The 16,444-nt window shown below is 44.6% G+C and overlaps 1 protein-coding gene across 35 annotated transcripts in view; it reads right to left on the bottom strand.

Annotated features, from left to right (window-relative positions):
• The window catches only part of LOC130519197 (NACHT, LRR and PYD domains-containing protein 12-like), an 86,991-nt gene that overhangs the window by 55,059 nt on the left and 15,488 nt on the right, over positions 1 to 16,444 (bottom strand). For 11 of the 35 annotated variants that reach the window (XR_008948279.1, XM_057022389.1, XM_057022501.1 and 8 more), the window contains exons 2-5: positions 6,088 to 6,255; positions 5,370 to 5,483; positions 4,435 to 4,538; positions 2,135 to 3,917 (exon numbers count right to left, since the gene is read on the bottom strand). The exons of 4 other annotated variants lie outside the window; for them this stretch is intronic. Coding sequence is in view for 30 of the 31 variants with exons in the window: in XM_057022389.1 (XP_056878369.1) it covers positions 2,135 to 3,917; positions 4,435 to 4,538; positions 5,370 to 5,483; positions 6,088 to 6,255 (2,169 nt within the window). In the remaining variant the exon portion in view is untranslated. Of the gene's footprint in view, positions 1 to 2,134; positions 3,918 to 4,434; positions 4,539 to 5,369; positions 5,484 to 6,087; positions 6,256 to 7,734; positions 8,182 to 16,444 lie in introns of those variants that run through there. 20 more of the 35 variants (XM_057022430.1, XM_057022491.1, XM_057022473.1 and 17 more) reach the window with 9 other exon arrangements.

Genomic DNA, 16,444 nt, shown 5'->3' with positions numbered 1-16,444 from the left:
TAAATATTAGTCCCACATATACTTTGACTACATATTTAGATTCCTTGACCATAAAAACATACCGTTACCCACTGGAATCATAATATATGTCTTAGTTCAATAGTTATTCACGAAAAAAAATTCACGCTTTGAAACAATTTTACTTTGTTACGGCGCGAGCGGCTCAGCGGCGCCTACGAGGCGCGTTCACGAACTCTCCTTCGGCGTGAGGTTTCAGCTTCGTGGCTATTAATTCACTCACCACAAAACTTGCACGCGTAATATTCTCTCTGTCGGCACATGGTCGTGTGAAAGCTGCTTGTTGAGCCTCCAAACGCCGACGAAGAGCGTTAATTTTATCCAAACTCATCTGTCCTTTCAACTCGTCGAGTTTATCGTGTTTCGCTATACATTTTTCGTCCGTGTCAATCAGTCCAGCCCACTACGTACATCACATGCTGTGTTCACTGACCCTAACCTTGACTCGGACATAACATAACCGTCCGTTTTATCTCAGAAAACGGGAAAATATTTCCTCTTGTTATGAAAGAAATTTCAGGATACGAAGGGTAAAAATACGCTACCGCTGCTACTCGCAGCTCGCGGAGTTTAGCGAACGGTCCCACTGTATAAGTGCACATATAAAATATAAAAATCTTATTGTGTTGCGGGCCGGTTGAAATGGTCTCGGGGGCCGTATACGGCCCGGAGGCCGGAGGTTCCCCACCCCTGGTTTAGTTGTTATGTCGAAGATAAAAGAAAGCTGACCTGAGGGTATCCAGCTTACAGAGAGGATCCTGGAGAAAACCACAGAGCAGCTTCACCCCTGAATCCTGCAGCTGGTTCCTACTCAGCTCCAGAACCCTCAGATGGGAGGGATTGGACCTCAGCGCCGAGGCCAGAGAGTCACAGCTGGTCTCTGATAAACTGCAGCCACTCAGTCTGGAAAAGGAATAAATGGGGCAAATAAAAACACATTTCTAAATCTGAAATTGAAGAGAAAACCAGAAAATGTAAAGAAAATTAGAAAAGACCAACAGAGGCCTCCTGACCTGAGCGTCTCCAGTCTGCCGTTTGGATGCATCATTGCAGAAGACAGTAACTTTACTACCGCATCTGTCAGGCTTTTGTTCCAGCTTAAGTCCAGCTCCCGTAGATGAGAAGGGTTTGACGTCATTGCTGAGGCCACAACTTCCCAATGACTCGTTGAAAGAAAACTACCAGACAGTCTGTTGTGTATGAAACAAAAATAGTGAGTCAAACTTTGGGATTTCTAATCAACTTATCTGAGAATCTACCTCAACACCAATGTAGCTCATTTCCTGGAAAAGCTAAATTCAACACCGTAGAGCAACAGTTTGAACGACCATCGGATCTGAAATGCAACTGAATTATTCTCAACATTTGTCTTATTTTAGAACAGCTCATAATTACTCAATATTTAAAATGATTGTAGCAAATGGTTTAAAGAAACGTGCATCTTTTTATCTGTCTATCGGCTCTTTGGATATTTTGCATTTCATCCAATTTGTACGATCGTGCGTCAAGTCTTAATTCAGCGATCGATCGATGACATCAGAGTCTCTGGTTGCATCGATTGCCCTCAGCTTCTGTTATATCTGCCTGTTTCCCTTCAAATCATTTTCACTGCACCTTTTGTTGCTAGTGATGAAGTTGCCACCTAACGGGTGTGGAAAGGCTCAAACAACTTTGTGGGTCACATAAAGGCTCCAAACGGAACCGCCACAAAGACCTAAAACACCCATTTAAACCAACGAGGCCGGCTGTTTTTACGTTGAACAAATGAAGCAAAATAGTCACGTGTCATTAGTTAAAATGTGTTTTTCTGTCGTTTGAATACGATGTATACAAACAAACAAAAGTGATTTAATGACATGACAGTAATTTCATGATAGTCAGTTAACTTGTGGCTCCTATTATTCCTGCCTTATGTTGGTTTGTCTGGATTGACCTTTGAACTTATATCCAGCCAGTGTTGAACATTTCTGGATGAATTGTTGTTGTTTTTAATTTATGGACGCTGCAATGGAGATAAAGAATTGAAGGAATGACCACTGGAGGGGGTATTGCTACCTGACATGATCCACTCGCTTGATTTAAACGCCGATGTCCGGCCCCAGAAATCTTTACTTACTCGACCTTCCTGCAGTTCCTCACAGCTGGAATCAGGCGACGTCGTCCCTCCACTGAGGTGTTGTACTGCCACAGGTTCAGCTCATCCAGAACCTCCTCTGACATCTGCAACAGGTAGGCCAGAGCTGAACAGTGGATCTCTGACAGTTCCCTCTCTGATTTCTCCCCTGACTTCAGGAACTCTTGGATCTCCTGATGGACTGACTGATCCTTCATCTCCATCAGACAGTGGAAGATGTTGATGCTTCTGTCTGGGGAGATTTCATCACTGTTCACCTCCTTCAGGTTGTTGAGGACCTTCTGGATGGTTTCTGGGTGGCTGTCCGTCTGATCCAACAGTCCACCCAAGATCCTCTGATTGGACTCCAGAGAGAGACCATGAAGGAAGCGAACAAACAAGTCCAGGTGGCCATTTTCACTTTTGAGAGATTTCATGAGTGCTCTCCTGAGGAAGTCATCAAGAGATGTGACTGGTTCAGAATATTTTAGGAACTGATTTATAACCACTGTGTTTTTCCTGGTGTAACAGTGGAACATGTAGACGGCAGCCAGAAACTCCTGAATGCTCAGATGAACAAAGCAGTAGACTGATTTCTGGAAGATCACACTCTCTCTCTTGAAGATCTCTGTACAAACTCCTGAGTACACCGACACCTCGGAGACGTCCAGTCCACATCGCTCCAGGTCTTCTGAGTAGAACATGATGTTTCCTTTCTCCAGATGTTCAAACGCCAGCCGACCCAACTTCAGAAGGAGTTCTTTATCATCCCCAGTCAGTTCCTCTGGTCTCTGCTTTCCTCCATACTTCTGCTTCTTCCTCTTCATCTGAACCCTCAGGAAGTGTGAGTAGAGGTCAGTCAGGGTTTGGGGCAGCTCTCCTCTCTGGTCTCTGGTCATCATGTCCTCCAGAACTATAGCAGTGATCCAGCAGAAAACTGGGATCAGACACATGATGTGGAGGCTCCTGGAGGCCTTGATGTGTGAGATGATTCTCTTGGACAGATCTTCATCACTGAACCTCCTCCTGAAGTACTCCTCCTTCTGGGAGTCAGTGAAGCCTCGTACTTCTGTGATCCTGTCAACACACGAGGGAGGAATCTGATAGGCTGCTGCAGGTCTGGAGGTGATCCAGATGAGAGCTGAGGGAAGCAGGTTCCCCTGGATGAGGTTCACCAGGAGCACGCCAACTGACGATACTTGTGTGACATCAGAGATGACCTGATGCTTGTTGAAACCCAGTGAAAATCTGCTTTCATCCAGGCCATCAAAGATGAACAGAAGTTTCCAGACAGTCAGATCTTCTGCTCTGATCTTCTGTAATGTTGGATGGAAAACATGAAGCAGTGAGAGAAGACTGTGCTGCTCATCTCTGATCAAGTTCAGCTCCCTGCATGAGAGCGGAAGCACCAGACTGATGTCTTGGTTCTCCAAACCTTCTGCCCAGTCCAGACTGAACTTCTGCACTGAGAAGGTTTTTCCAACGCCGGCGACACCGTTGGTCAGAACCACTCTGATGTGTCTCTGTTGCTCAGATAAGACTTTGAAGATGTCCTGGCACTTGATTGGAGTGTCCTGGATGTTCTTCTTGGAGGTTCTCTCAAGCTGTCTCACCTCATGTTGTGTGTCCACCTCCTCACTTTGTCCCTCAGTGATGTAGAGCTCAGTGTAGATCTTGTTCAGCAGGGTTCCACTTCCTGCTTCATGAGTTCCTTCAGTCACATGTTCACTTCTTCTCTTCAGAGTCATCTTATGACCTTCTATCACCTCCTGCAGTTCACCACCCTCTAAAACAAACAATCTTTTAAATCCTTTTACAATTGTCATCTACAGCAGTAACACAGATGTCCTCAACTGGAAAATATTCTGTCATGATTGAATGATAGAAGCAACAGTCGGGTAATGACCCATCTCACTGTCAGTTTGAAATGTTATGTCTTCTTATGTAGTTTAGTCTATAACAACCATTTCCATGTCTTCCAAGAGTTTGCTTGGACTAAACAGCTGGTAAAAGCTGGATGATATTTAGAAAAACACATCAAACCTTCTCCAAACACATCATACTCAGCAGACCCATTGTCCTGTAAAGGTCACCTGCCTTCAGCTCTTTAACACTTTCCAGAACTAAATGACTAAATGTTGCTAAATACTGTCTAAGCATTTAGGAAGGTCTGAAGAGGGTCCAGGGGTTCCAGTGGAAGCAAACAAGAGCTCTCTGGATCTTCTCTTGCACATTGTAAATACACAAGTTGTTCCTTTATTCCGACCCAAAAGTATCTTATTAATACAAATGTACGAGCTTACGTGAGACGCTGTTGTTCAGGTCGGCGGTCTGCAGTTCAGTTCTCCGTTTGTTTTCACCCTCGGGACAGGAGGAATCTCCAATGGAAGCAGACCGTTTCTGATAGCTGTCAAAAATGGGAATAGTGGTTATACATGTCTACTGGGCGTTAGCAACGCCTAAGAAAGGCTGCGTTCACTTCTACTTTCAGTTTGCTCTGACAGTTGAAGATTGAATGAACACTGAGCAAAAAACATAAAGTTATTTACGTTCTAACAAGCTCGTTTAGTTGGAGAAAAGTGGATTTGATCTAAGTGTTTAGTGGCTTTTCCTCATTGTGAATTTATGTTAAAAATAAAAGTGCCAAATCAGGAATATAAACTCATAGAATAGAACAAAAGTTCTCCATTTATGCTCCAAATACAGTCGTCTGGTCTCTGAAACTGATCATTAAATAGCACAGAGGTCACGCATATTGAAAAGCTTATTTCAACCATTTAGAAATGACTGATATTGTTGTCTATGGGTTTATTAGAACCAGGAGCCTTATAAATAGACTTTTTAATGAATTTTCATGACATGTGGTGGAACAGTGTGGCAGAACAAGCTGCACAGACCTGCCATGTCTTACCCATCTGTATCTAAATGGAGAGCTGGAGCACTCTGCAATGGTGGATATTGTTGGGAAACTTTAAAATATATGCCTAGGAATTTTTGTGAGATGATGTTAACCCATGTAGGAGAAATGACCAGTTAAAAACACAAGCAATTTTCAGTTTTAAAAGATTTACCACACTAAAATTAACATGGGAGATAATGGGAGCGAACGCCTGACATGTTGGTGCACCGTTTCATTAATTTAATTTTTCACGATAGTGGAGGCTAATACCTACAAAATGATGTTTTGTATGGTTGCGAAATGTTCTAAGGCAGAGTTATGTGGTTCAGAAAACCTTACTTTAAAGGTGAGCCTTGAGCTCCAATACCAAAGTTTAAAGGGAAGTCTTTGGACCAGTCGCTCTTCATGGACACACAGCTGGGCACTGTGGACTCTGCTCTGTCCTCGTCCATCCTGAGGAAACATCAGAAATAGTGATGAGACTGTGATGAAGGTAAATAATCTGTAGAGGTTGTAGTTCAATAATCCCAATTCACTGCATTTTTATCAAACAGGAACATTTCTAATCCATTCTGGATAACAACTGAATCCCTAAATCAATGATGTCTCTGTATAATTTTCATGTTTTCAGAGTTTAAGCTGCTTTTTTTAACTGTTCCCTGCAGTGAGAAAAGAACTGGCACCTTTTCCAGCCCCTCATCCTGCAGCACTGAATGTGCTCTAAAGTTCTTTCCAGAGCAAATGTCTCTGCACTTGCAGCAACATGTTGTAGTCATGGATCCGTGAGGAGAACCGGATACAGGAAACGCCCCCACTTTGATCCCAAAACCCAACTGGTGGCCAACGGTGGTCTGGCAACGACGGGGACGCTGGTCCATCGGGCCCGACAACACTGGTTTTCCACAGGCCAACATGGTGAAAGGACTGTGCACCGTTTCATTTTAAAGAGCTGATGAATTTCATTTTTCACGATAGTGGAGGCTAATACCTACAAAATGATGTTTTGTATGGTTGTAAAATGTTCTAAGGCAGAGTTATGTGGTTCAGAAAACCTTACTTTAAAGGTGAGCCTTGAGGTCCAATACCAAAGTTGTAAGGGTGCTCTTTGGACCAGTCGCTCTTCATGGACACACAGCTGGACACTGTGGACTCTGCTCTCTCTTCCTCTTCCATCACACATTCGCTCATTTTTAAATGTGAGTCTAAACGGTTAAGCAGGAACAGTCTGCTGACACAGAAAAGAAGATTAAAGAACATGATTCTCAGCATGAAGACAAGCAGAGGTCTGTCCAGTGACGTATTGTCGGCTCATTCACATCCAAATCTATTATATGATGTCACCCTGTACATCATACAGGCCACATATATATTGGAAAAAAGTTTTGGGACATCTTAAAAGTTTACACCATATTAAACATAAAATAGTTGTGGAAAAAATGTTTCTCCTGGGTGTTTCAAAAGGTGCGGTGGCATTAGACGGACCCACACAAATACAAATGAAATCATTTTTTATCTGGTTATGGTTTACAAGAAAACCTAAATTCTTTCAAGATGTCAGTTCTCAGCATTAAATTCAACAAATAAGATGAGAATGCATTCAAAACTAAACAGAAATACGTCATCACATCATCAAAGTGGGTCAAATGCAGCATCATCTTCTGTCATCTCAGACAGGATTCCAAGAAGAGGATCTTCATTTTCAACAACGCACCTTGACATCTCATCATGGCTCGTCTGTCAGATTACAAGCAGCTTTTTTTGATCAGGTGCATCATGTTTCTCACCAACACATGATGGTGCTGGAAAAACATTTGTAGCCTGACCTAGAGGTCAGAACTCTGCATGGCGTGCACAGCTACTAGGTGCAGCTGGTGGTTGTGGCGGAGGAGATCCCAAACATATCTAGCAAGCTTGTTCTGGAGCAGAGCTTGTCCACCACCTCTGACCCCACTCATCACAGAAGTCCCACCATATCCATGGCCAGGTGTGTTGGCAGCATTGGAGCCAGCCTCAGGAAAAAGGTGTGTCAATATCTCAGAAGTGATGATCAAGTTGCCACGACCCAACAGAAGTCAAGCAACCCAACATGCTGAATAGAATAGATGACACACAGCAAAGGGCAAAAAACACCCAATTCTGCTCAGACTAATCTTATCTGACCACATGTACAGGACCAAAAATATCAAAACACCATGGGTTTAGGTTTCCTTTCGTTTTCTTGACTGCTTCATTCAAAACAGAACACATTTCATAAATCCATAATAACAAATTCATATTCCACAAAGACCCAGTTGTTAAAACAATAAAATGGAATGCCTTGATCTCTCCCTCTTTCCATACTTCCCTTTTTTAAATAAAGGATTGATTGTCCCCTGGTGGAGGGACAAAGAGAGGAGGCTAAAACTGTCGCGTTTGTGTCCCTCTTTCCGTGGATTTTTCCACTAACTGCAAATAATATTGTGACTTATTGTGAGTATTAAAATGTGCTTCCTCAACCTCTAAAATGTTGGCTCAGGGTTAGCGGAAAACGCAGTTAGAGGAAACACGGTACAAAGTTTGATCATCCGTCACAACATTCCCGTCGACCAGCCGCAATGTGCGTCCGAAACACGCGCACGCTCATTGCGCACACGCAGCTTATTAAGCCGCATCTCGCAGCGGAACATTGATTCGAGACGACAGCAGTGAAAGAACCAAATGCTACCTGAATATTAGAGGTTTTCCATCAGGGCTCGGTCACTCAAGATGGAGCCCGAAGTTGAGAACTTTCACTTTCACTTTCGCTTCTTCTTCCTCTACACGTCCCGTGTTCGTGGTTGGATCGCGTCATATCCAGCACAAGCGCCTCTCTTCAGAACAATTTGGTCCACGTTTGAACTGAAATACTGGGAAACAACTGGAGTTCGTCTGACAGATGTTCGTTTTTGGGTGCGGAATCAAACTGGGTCAACTTTTTGATCTATAGGATCCCCTCTGGTTCAAAGTGTCCCCTATAGGATATTGACAGTTCTGACCTTTTGGGGGCTGCACACACCTCTTAATGGTGACGGCACCAACGGAGCTGATCCAGTTGTCATCAGCTGGCCAGTCTGACTCCAGCTCATTAGGGGAAATTTGCTGATCTGGAGGAGAAGCTTTCAAAACTTGACGGGCTGGGGGGGGGGGGGGGAATGACTGTAATTTTGGAATCTGCGTGCCAATTTTATTTTTAATCAGAATAATTTAGAATAATTTCAACAGGATATTTTCAAATGGTTCCCCAGTGGAGCTGCCAACTGAATATGGTGACCTGCTCCTACACACAGAAATCCGATGGCTCAGCAGGGGACGGATTTTGCTTCCTTTTTTGTCCCTTTTGAGTGAAATAAAAGAGTTCATGCAGTCCAGAGGGGAAGACGCCGCCCTGCTGGAGGACACTGGCTGGACACTGGACCTTGCATTTTTGACGGACATTACTGGGAAACGGAACAGTTTGAACTGGGAGCTGCAAGGCAAAGGTGAGACTGTTGCTGAGAGGATCAGTGCTGTAAATGCATCTAAAGCCAAGATGAACATTTTCTCTGTGCATTTACAGACAAAAGGTGCTGCACTTCCCCTCTGTGCAGATGGTGCTGAGAGACAACGCTTCTGCATGTGAGGCTTTGGACTAAAGCGCAGAAAAGTGCTCTCAGCTCATAAAAAGACTTGGGCAAGAATTTGAGAACAGGTTTTGGGACCTGGATCAGCTTGAGCCATGTGTGTCCTTCATTTCTAACCCTTTCATGAACGTGGACATATCATGCATTGCTCAGCAGTTCAGTGCAACCTTCAGCCTGGATGCTGCACAGATGCAAATTGAAATTGGAACATTGTGAAATGAGCTGCAGCTCAAAGCCTCTCAGGCTGCACCAAACTTTTGGTGCCTTGTTGACACAGAAAAGTACAGTGGTGTATGTACAGCAGCTATGGAGGTTGCAAGCCTTTTGGGTTCGACCTCTCTTTGTGAATCAGCCTTTTCTGACATGAACTTCATCAAGAACCAACACAGAAGACGCCTCCCTGATGCACATCTGCCAGACTCACTCAGAGCTGCACTGTCAAGTTCCCCACCAGAGGACAACACACTGGTAACCGCAGCAACGCCAGGCTTCCCCCCAACGGACAAAGAAACGGACACCAGATTTGGTGTCTCCTTCAGAATTTGTTACATGTGTTTGTAAAATGTGACAATTGTTTATGTTAAAATGTTCATGTGAAAAAATCTGCAGACTGAAGTGTGAAGTTCAAAACATAATCAGATTCATTTTAAAATCTGAAAGTTTAGTTTTGTATTTTACATGATTTATTATTTGTACAAACGTGGTGCAAAGTAATTCATGATTTGTTAAAAAATGTCAGTGGCTGGTAAAAATGGGACATTGTGATTTCCTAGGACTGTTGGAGAAGTGATCATTTTAAAATGGTTTTCAACATTTATTTCAATTTGAAAAACACTTGCACTAAGACAAAATCTAGAAATAAAGTGTTGCATATTGATATTCATCTGTTCCCGATCTTGTTAAATCATTGTTGATATTGTCACGAATACTTGGCTCACAGTAGCCATGACATACAAATGGGGAGACCAACGATGAGGATTTTCAACCCAACATAACATTTATTAAAGAACCCAGTGGAATATAAAACAGAAAAGTCCAAATAGTCACAAAGACGGAAACTCCAAACTCCTGCGGCCGTGACGAGCTCCGGGCTCATCTGACGAACTCCACTGCAGCACACCAGAGAGGAGAGGGGGGGCCTCCTCGACGCTCTCCAGACAGGTTTTATACCTGGACCCGTCAGGCAGCCAATCCCAGCAGATGGGCCACAGGTGAGCAGGTGAACATGCTGGGTCGACTGGAAACGCTTGGCACTCCCCCTGCAGGTCAGCCAGGGAATTGCTCTTCCAGCCAGCCCCGACAACAGTGAGGCACGACAGAGCCGTCACAATATTGATTGTGAGAAATCATTAACATGATCAGTGTCTTTGCAGAGATGAATATCATTAACTATTAATAATGACATTGAGTTGAAGGTAAATTGAGCAAATTGGCTATTTCAGAAGTGTGTATCAGACTGGTGACCCTTCACATGATTCAGTACCCAGGAAGTAGCTCCCCGTCTCAGAAAGGTTGGTGACCCCTGTGCTACAGAGTCAAGTTTAGAGGAGAAATATGCTATTGGCTTCATTTTAGCTTCACTGTTGAGCTCAGACTGAGGTCATCAAATGTTCCAGGTTTTTCACTGAGGAATTTATAATTGCACAAATGAATAATGGGAGAAGATGTAAAAAATGGTTATAGACACAGTTCTGAAATAAATGTTTACCTGCTGCTCTTTTCTGCTTGGTGATCTGTTAACCAACTGGGTTACTCTGTAGTAGCAAGACTGCGCGATGCTGAGTGGATAATACGTAAAGAAAATATGGCAACAAAGTGACATTCAGTATTATTGAATGGATTTGAAGTCCTGTGATTGCAACTCTAAGTTGAATTTAAACAATTTATTTAGTTATAGATGTATAACAATAACGGTGTAAATGTGTTGAGTTTAGGAACAATTTGCTGAAATATAAGTAGATATCATTTATTTTATTGAGTGGATCTCAATTATTTCTGTCCAGATATTTAATACGTTTCTTTCAATTTTGCTGAGATAACTGATGAATATAAATCAGTTTCAGCTAAATAATCAGTTAATCATCTTTCCCCAAATATTTAGTAAATCTTAATTACTTTTATTCAGATAATTAGTAAACATAAATCAATTTTCCTTTTGAAAGTGATTTGTATTTGCTTAATATTTCCTGGGTATATAACTCATCTTTTTGGCTACTATTAATAAATCCAACACATTTTAACTAGTGCATTCATTAACCTGCACTTGTTTTTTTTAGTTTAAATGTAGATAATTTATTCAATACTTTTTACTAAAAGTTGCAGTTATTAAAATCTACTCAATTATATTACGTGTCACTTTGTTGCCATCATTTTTTTAAGAAATCATTTATCACAATTTTTAGAGTGTGAAAAAGAAAATAGTAAATCAGAGGAGGTGTGGCCCCTGGTATAATTCACACATCAGGACCCTCAAGCAGAAAGTGCCGAGACTGGGAAGGAAGTGGCATTCTTGTAAAATAGACAGCTGTCATGTAGCCTGGAAAGACTGTCTGGTAGTTCACAAGAAGGCCCTCGTAAGGCTAGAGGGAACAGAACCCTCAGCTGAGGGAACAGAACCCTCAGCTGAGGGAACGGAACCCTCCAACTTTATCTTAAGTTGGCATTTTTGTCTTTGATCTCCATTATGTCATTGATGTCTCCATTATGTCATTGATGTCTCCTTTATGTCATTGATGTCAAAATTGCTCTTTCATGTCAGATCAATGAAATCAAAGGATCAAACCGAACTGGCAGATCAAACACATCAGCTCCACCTCATCATCACACGCCTGAGGAGCTCAACACTCTTGTACCACACTGGTGACCAGCAGACGCATCAATGGCACAGAGAGGAACCCAGCAGCTGAAGCAAGAATCATCCATGGAGACTTGGAGGGAAGAGGTCCAGCAGCTCAGAGAAGCCCTGGCTGAGAAGGAGGAGCAGCTCAGCAGGGTAGTGAAGAGGCGACAAATGAGAACTGTGGCCCATGTGGAGGCCCTGACCCTGCTGAACAGCACACAAGCTGTTGTCCTATAAACCTGTTAATTTATGCTGAAACTGGGACATTTTTATAAAAGTTGGACAAAACGTCTCATATTGATCAAAGAGTGGGCAGTAATAATAATGGGGTCTTTTTTTCACATACAAGTGGCCCAGCCAACAAATACAGTGTGAAAGCAGCTCTTGGGGTGTTCAGGTATGAGAGGGATGGTCGGAGGCCGGTGAAGAGCAGCTCCTTGTCCCCTGAAAACATTTATTTAACACATTTACACCACCTGTGAGGTCTCGAAGTAAGACAGAGTCAGACTAAAAGCCAAACCATGAGCGGCCTCCGTAGCTCAAAGGCTCAATGGCTCAGGGATTGTATGAGACAAAGATCTGGGGAAATCAAAGTGGGAGCTGGAGCACACTGGAGCATCAAGTTTACATGTGGTGCTATCAAAAACCTGAGGGAGGTCTGTCCTGGTTCTGACTCTGCTCATGACCCCAGAGAACATGTTAGAAATAAAGTGACCACTTCACACAAACTGGACGTTTGCTGCAGGATCATATCAAGTTTTGCACAGATTTGAATCAACAAAGTTGTGGTTTTAATATTTGAAACTGATTTCCAGAATCTTTATATTATACTGACCAAAGAAACATCAAACACACACTCACACACACACACTCACAACTTGTGTCCTTTGGTATATTTTGAGAAGACACTGACTGCACCAGGATCAGCGCCGCCCTGTGGACAGTTGTGGTATAGCACCACATTTAAATAGGTGCATTAAACTTGCATTAAGTTTCCGACAGATTGATTATTGATAGAGAGAATAAATGATTCAAATCAGTTTCAAACCGAGCAAACATATTTATGAATAAATGAACTAACAAGCAACTCGGTTATCCTCTGTAGGTCAGAGGTCACCACGATCACTTGTCCTCTTAAAACTTTTATCTTTGCTAGATGTCACACTTTTCCAGAATATTCATGGAGATTCTGCAAGAAATGCAACTCACAGAGATCTCTAGATCACTTGGATCTCCTGGAAACTGGAGGATGGAGCTGAAGCTCCACACGCTTCTTGCTGTCTCACTGCTACCGTCTCTAGCTACTGTCTCACTGCTACTATCTCTAGCTACTGTCTCACTGCTACTGTCTCTAACTACTGTCTCTAACTACTGTCTCACTGCTACCGTCTCTAACTCCAGTCTCACTGCTACCGTCTCTAACTACTGTCTCACTGCTACCGTCTCTAACTCCAGTCTCACTGCTACCGTCTCTCACTACTGTCTCACTGCTACCATCTCTAACTACTGTCTCTAACTCCAGTCTCACTGCTACCGTCTCTAACTACTGTCTCACTGCTACTGTCTCTAGCTACTGTCTCACTGCTACCATCTCTAGCTACTGTCTCACTGCTACCGTCTCTAGCTACTCTCTCACTGCTACCGTCTCTAACTACTGTCTCACTGCTACCATCTCTAACTACTGTCTCACTGCTACCATCTCTAGCTACTGTCTCACTGCTACCGTCTCTAGCTACTCTCTCACTGCTACCGTCTCTAACTACTGTCTCACTGTCTCACTGCTACCATCTCTAACTACTGTCTCACTGCTACCGTCTCTAGCTACTCTCTCACTGCTACCGTCTCTATCTCCAGTCTCACTGCTACCATCTCTAACTACTGTCTCACTGCTACCGTCTCTAACTCCAGTCTCACTGCTACCGTCTCTCACTACTGTCTCACTGTCTCACTGCTACCATCTCTAGCTATTGTCTCACTGCTACCGTCTCTAGCTACTCTCTCACTGCTACCGTCTCTAACTCCAGTCTCACTGCTACCGTCTCTAGCTACTGTCTCACTGCTACCGTCTCTAACTACTGTCTCTAACTCCAGTCTCACTGCTACTGTCTCTAACTACTGTCTCACTGCTACCGTCTCTAGCTACTGTCTCACTGCTACCGTCTCTAGCTACTCTCTCACTGCTACCGTCTCTAACTCCAGTCTCACTGCTACTGTCTCTAACTACTGTCTCACTGCTACCATCTCTAGCTACTGTCTCACTGCTACCGTCTCTAACTACTGTCTCTAACTACTGTCTCTAACTACTGTCTCACTGCTACCATCTCTAGCTACTGTCTCACTGCTACCGTCTCTAACTACTGTCTCTAACTACTGTCTCTAACTACTCTCTCACTGCTACTGTCTCTAACTCCAGTCTCACTGCTACCGTCTCTAACTCCAGTCTCACTGCTACCGTCTCTCACTGCTGTCTCACTGCTACCATCTCTAACTACTGTCTCTAACTCCAGTCTCACTGCTACCGTCTCTAACTACTACTGTCTCACTGCTACCGTCTCTAGCTACTGTCTCACTGCTACCGTCTCTAACTACTGTCTCTAACTCCAGTCTCACTGCTACTGTCTCTAACTACTGTCTCACTGCTACCATCTCTAGCTACTGTCTCACTGCTACCGTCTCTAACTACTGTCTCTAACTCCAGTCTCACTGCTACCGTCTCTAACTACTGTCTCACTGCTACCGTCTCTAACTACTGTCTCTAACTACTGTCTCTAACTACTGTCTCACTGCTACCGTTTCTAACTACTGTCTCTAACTACTGTCTCACTGCTACCGTCTCTAACTCCTGTCTCTAACTACTCTCTCACTGCTACCGTCTCTAACTACTGTCTCTAACTACTGTCTCACTGCTACCGTCTCTAACTACTGTCTCTAACTACTGTCTCACTGCTACCGTCTCTAACTACTGTCTCTAACTACTGTCTCACTGCTACTGTCTCTAACTACCTGTTACGATACGTAGTGGTAGCGGACCCGAACGCAGGCCAGGACACAGTGGTGGAGAGGTCAAAGGCTTTATTTATAGGGAAGGGGAGCACACATTGACGACAAACAGTCTTCCTGGACCGCAGGGGGATCGGGAGGCAGCGTCTGCCCGTCCCAGGTCCATCGGCGAGTCCCCACACCAGACGCAGTCCCCCTGGACTGCTGGGAACTCGGAACACCGGTGAGTCCTCAACACGCTGCAGTCCTCCTGGACTGGCGAGGACTCGGGAGTCCGGCGCGACACGCTCACCACACGAACGTGCCCCGAGACACTGAGGGCAGAGGCAGCCCTCCTAGACTGCAAGGGGGCGGGAGCGGTCCTCCATGAGACACGGAACAGGAACAGGAGCGGCCCTCCAGGAAAATCGGAAGCTCAGGGACAGGAGCGGCCCTCCAGGGCAACAGGAACACAGGAATAGGAGCGACCCTCCAGGAAACTCATAGCACCAACATACGACAGGGGAGCGACCAAACAGCTTCACCACGAACAGACACCCTACCAACACCAAGGAACCCGAACAAGCACCCACACTAGACGAACAAACGCACACCCCACACGAACAGACACACTCAGGAATGTGGACAGACACCCCGGCACAACCTGCTTAAATAGGCAGCAAGATGTAAGGTGCGCCTGCCTGCAGTGCCAGCTGCACCCAATTGTGCCCAACACCACCCCCTGCAGGCCAAAGACAGACACAACCCAGAAACCCCAACACTACCATCTCCAACTCCAGTCTCACTGCTACCGTCTCTAACTTCTGTCTCACTGCTACTGTCTCTAACTACTGTCTCACTGCTACCGTCTCTAACTACTGTCTCACTGCTAATGTCTCTAACCACTGTCTCACTGCTACTGTCTCTAACTACTGTCTCACTGCTAATGTCTCTAACTACTGTCTCACTGCTACTGTCTCTAACTACTGTCTCACTGCTACTGTCTCTAACTACTGTCTCACTGCTACTGTCTCTAACTACTGTCTCAATGCTACCGTCTCTAACTACTGTCTCACTGCTACCGTCTCTAGCTACTGTCTCACTGCTACTGTCTCTAACTACCGTCTCTAACTACTGTCTCCAACTCCAGTCTCACTGCTACCATCTCTAACTACTGTCTCTAACTACTGTCTCCAACTCCAGTCTCACTGCTACCATCTCTAACTACTGTCTCCAACTACCGTCTCCAACTCCAGTCTCACTGCTTTCATCTCTAACTACCATCTCTAACTACCATCTCCAACTCCAGTTTCACTGCTGCCGTCTCTAACTACCGTCTCTAACTACTGTCTCTAACTACCATCTCCAACTACAGTCACTCAACTCGACTCTACTGGCAGCTGATTTTATTTAATATAATGTATTTCTGTATGTTCTACCTATTCTCTCCTCTCCTCTCCTCTCCTCTCCTCTCCTCTCCTCTCCTCTCCTCTCCTCCCTCCTCTCCTCTCCTCCCCCCTCTCCTCTCCTGTCTCCTGTCTCCTCTCCTCTCCTCTCCTCTCCTCTCCTCTCCTCTCCTCTCCTCTCCTCCCCCCTCTCCTCTCCTGTCTCCTGTCTCCTCTCCTCTCCTCTCCTCTCCTCTCCTCTCCTCTCCTCTCCTCTCCTCTCCCCTCCCCCGCTATGAGCGGCCCACTACAGACGGGGCTCCCGCTGTGAGCGGCCCACTACAGACGGGCATGCATGTAAGCTGTTGTAGTGCTATGTTTTACCATGCCCGCGCCCTATAATCCGGAGCGCCTGATGTATGTGTTAAATACAGAAACAGCACCGTAACTGAGGCTGCACCTTTTAATACGGTGCGCCCTTTGGTCGCAAACATACGGTATATAGAACATAGGGCACGTTTGTGCGTGATATCACTCCGCGTCTGCGCAACAACAACATCCTATCTTTAGTAT

This window comes from Takifugu flavidus, chromosome 2 (genome assembly GCF_003711565.1).
Source record: "Takifugu flavidus isolate HTHZ2018 chromosome 2, ASM371156v2, whole genome shotgun sequence".
NCBI lineage: Eukaryota > Metazoa > Chordata > Actinopteri > Tetraodontiformes > Tetraodontidae > Takifugu > Takifugu flavidus.
Note: the sequence above shows the minus strand (reverse complement) of the source record. Positions and strands in the feature narration are given on the sequence as shown.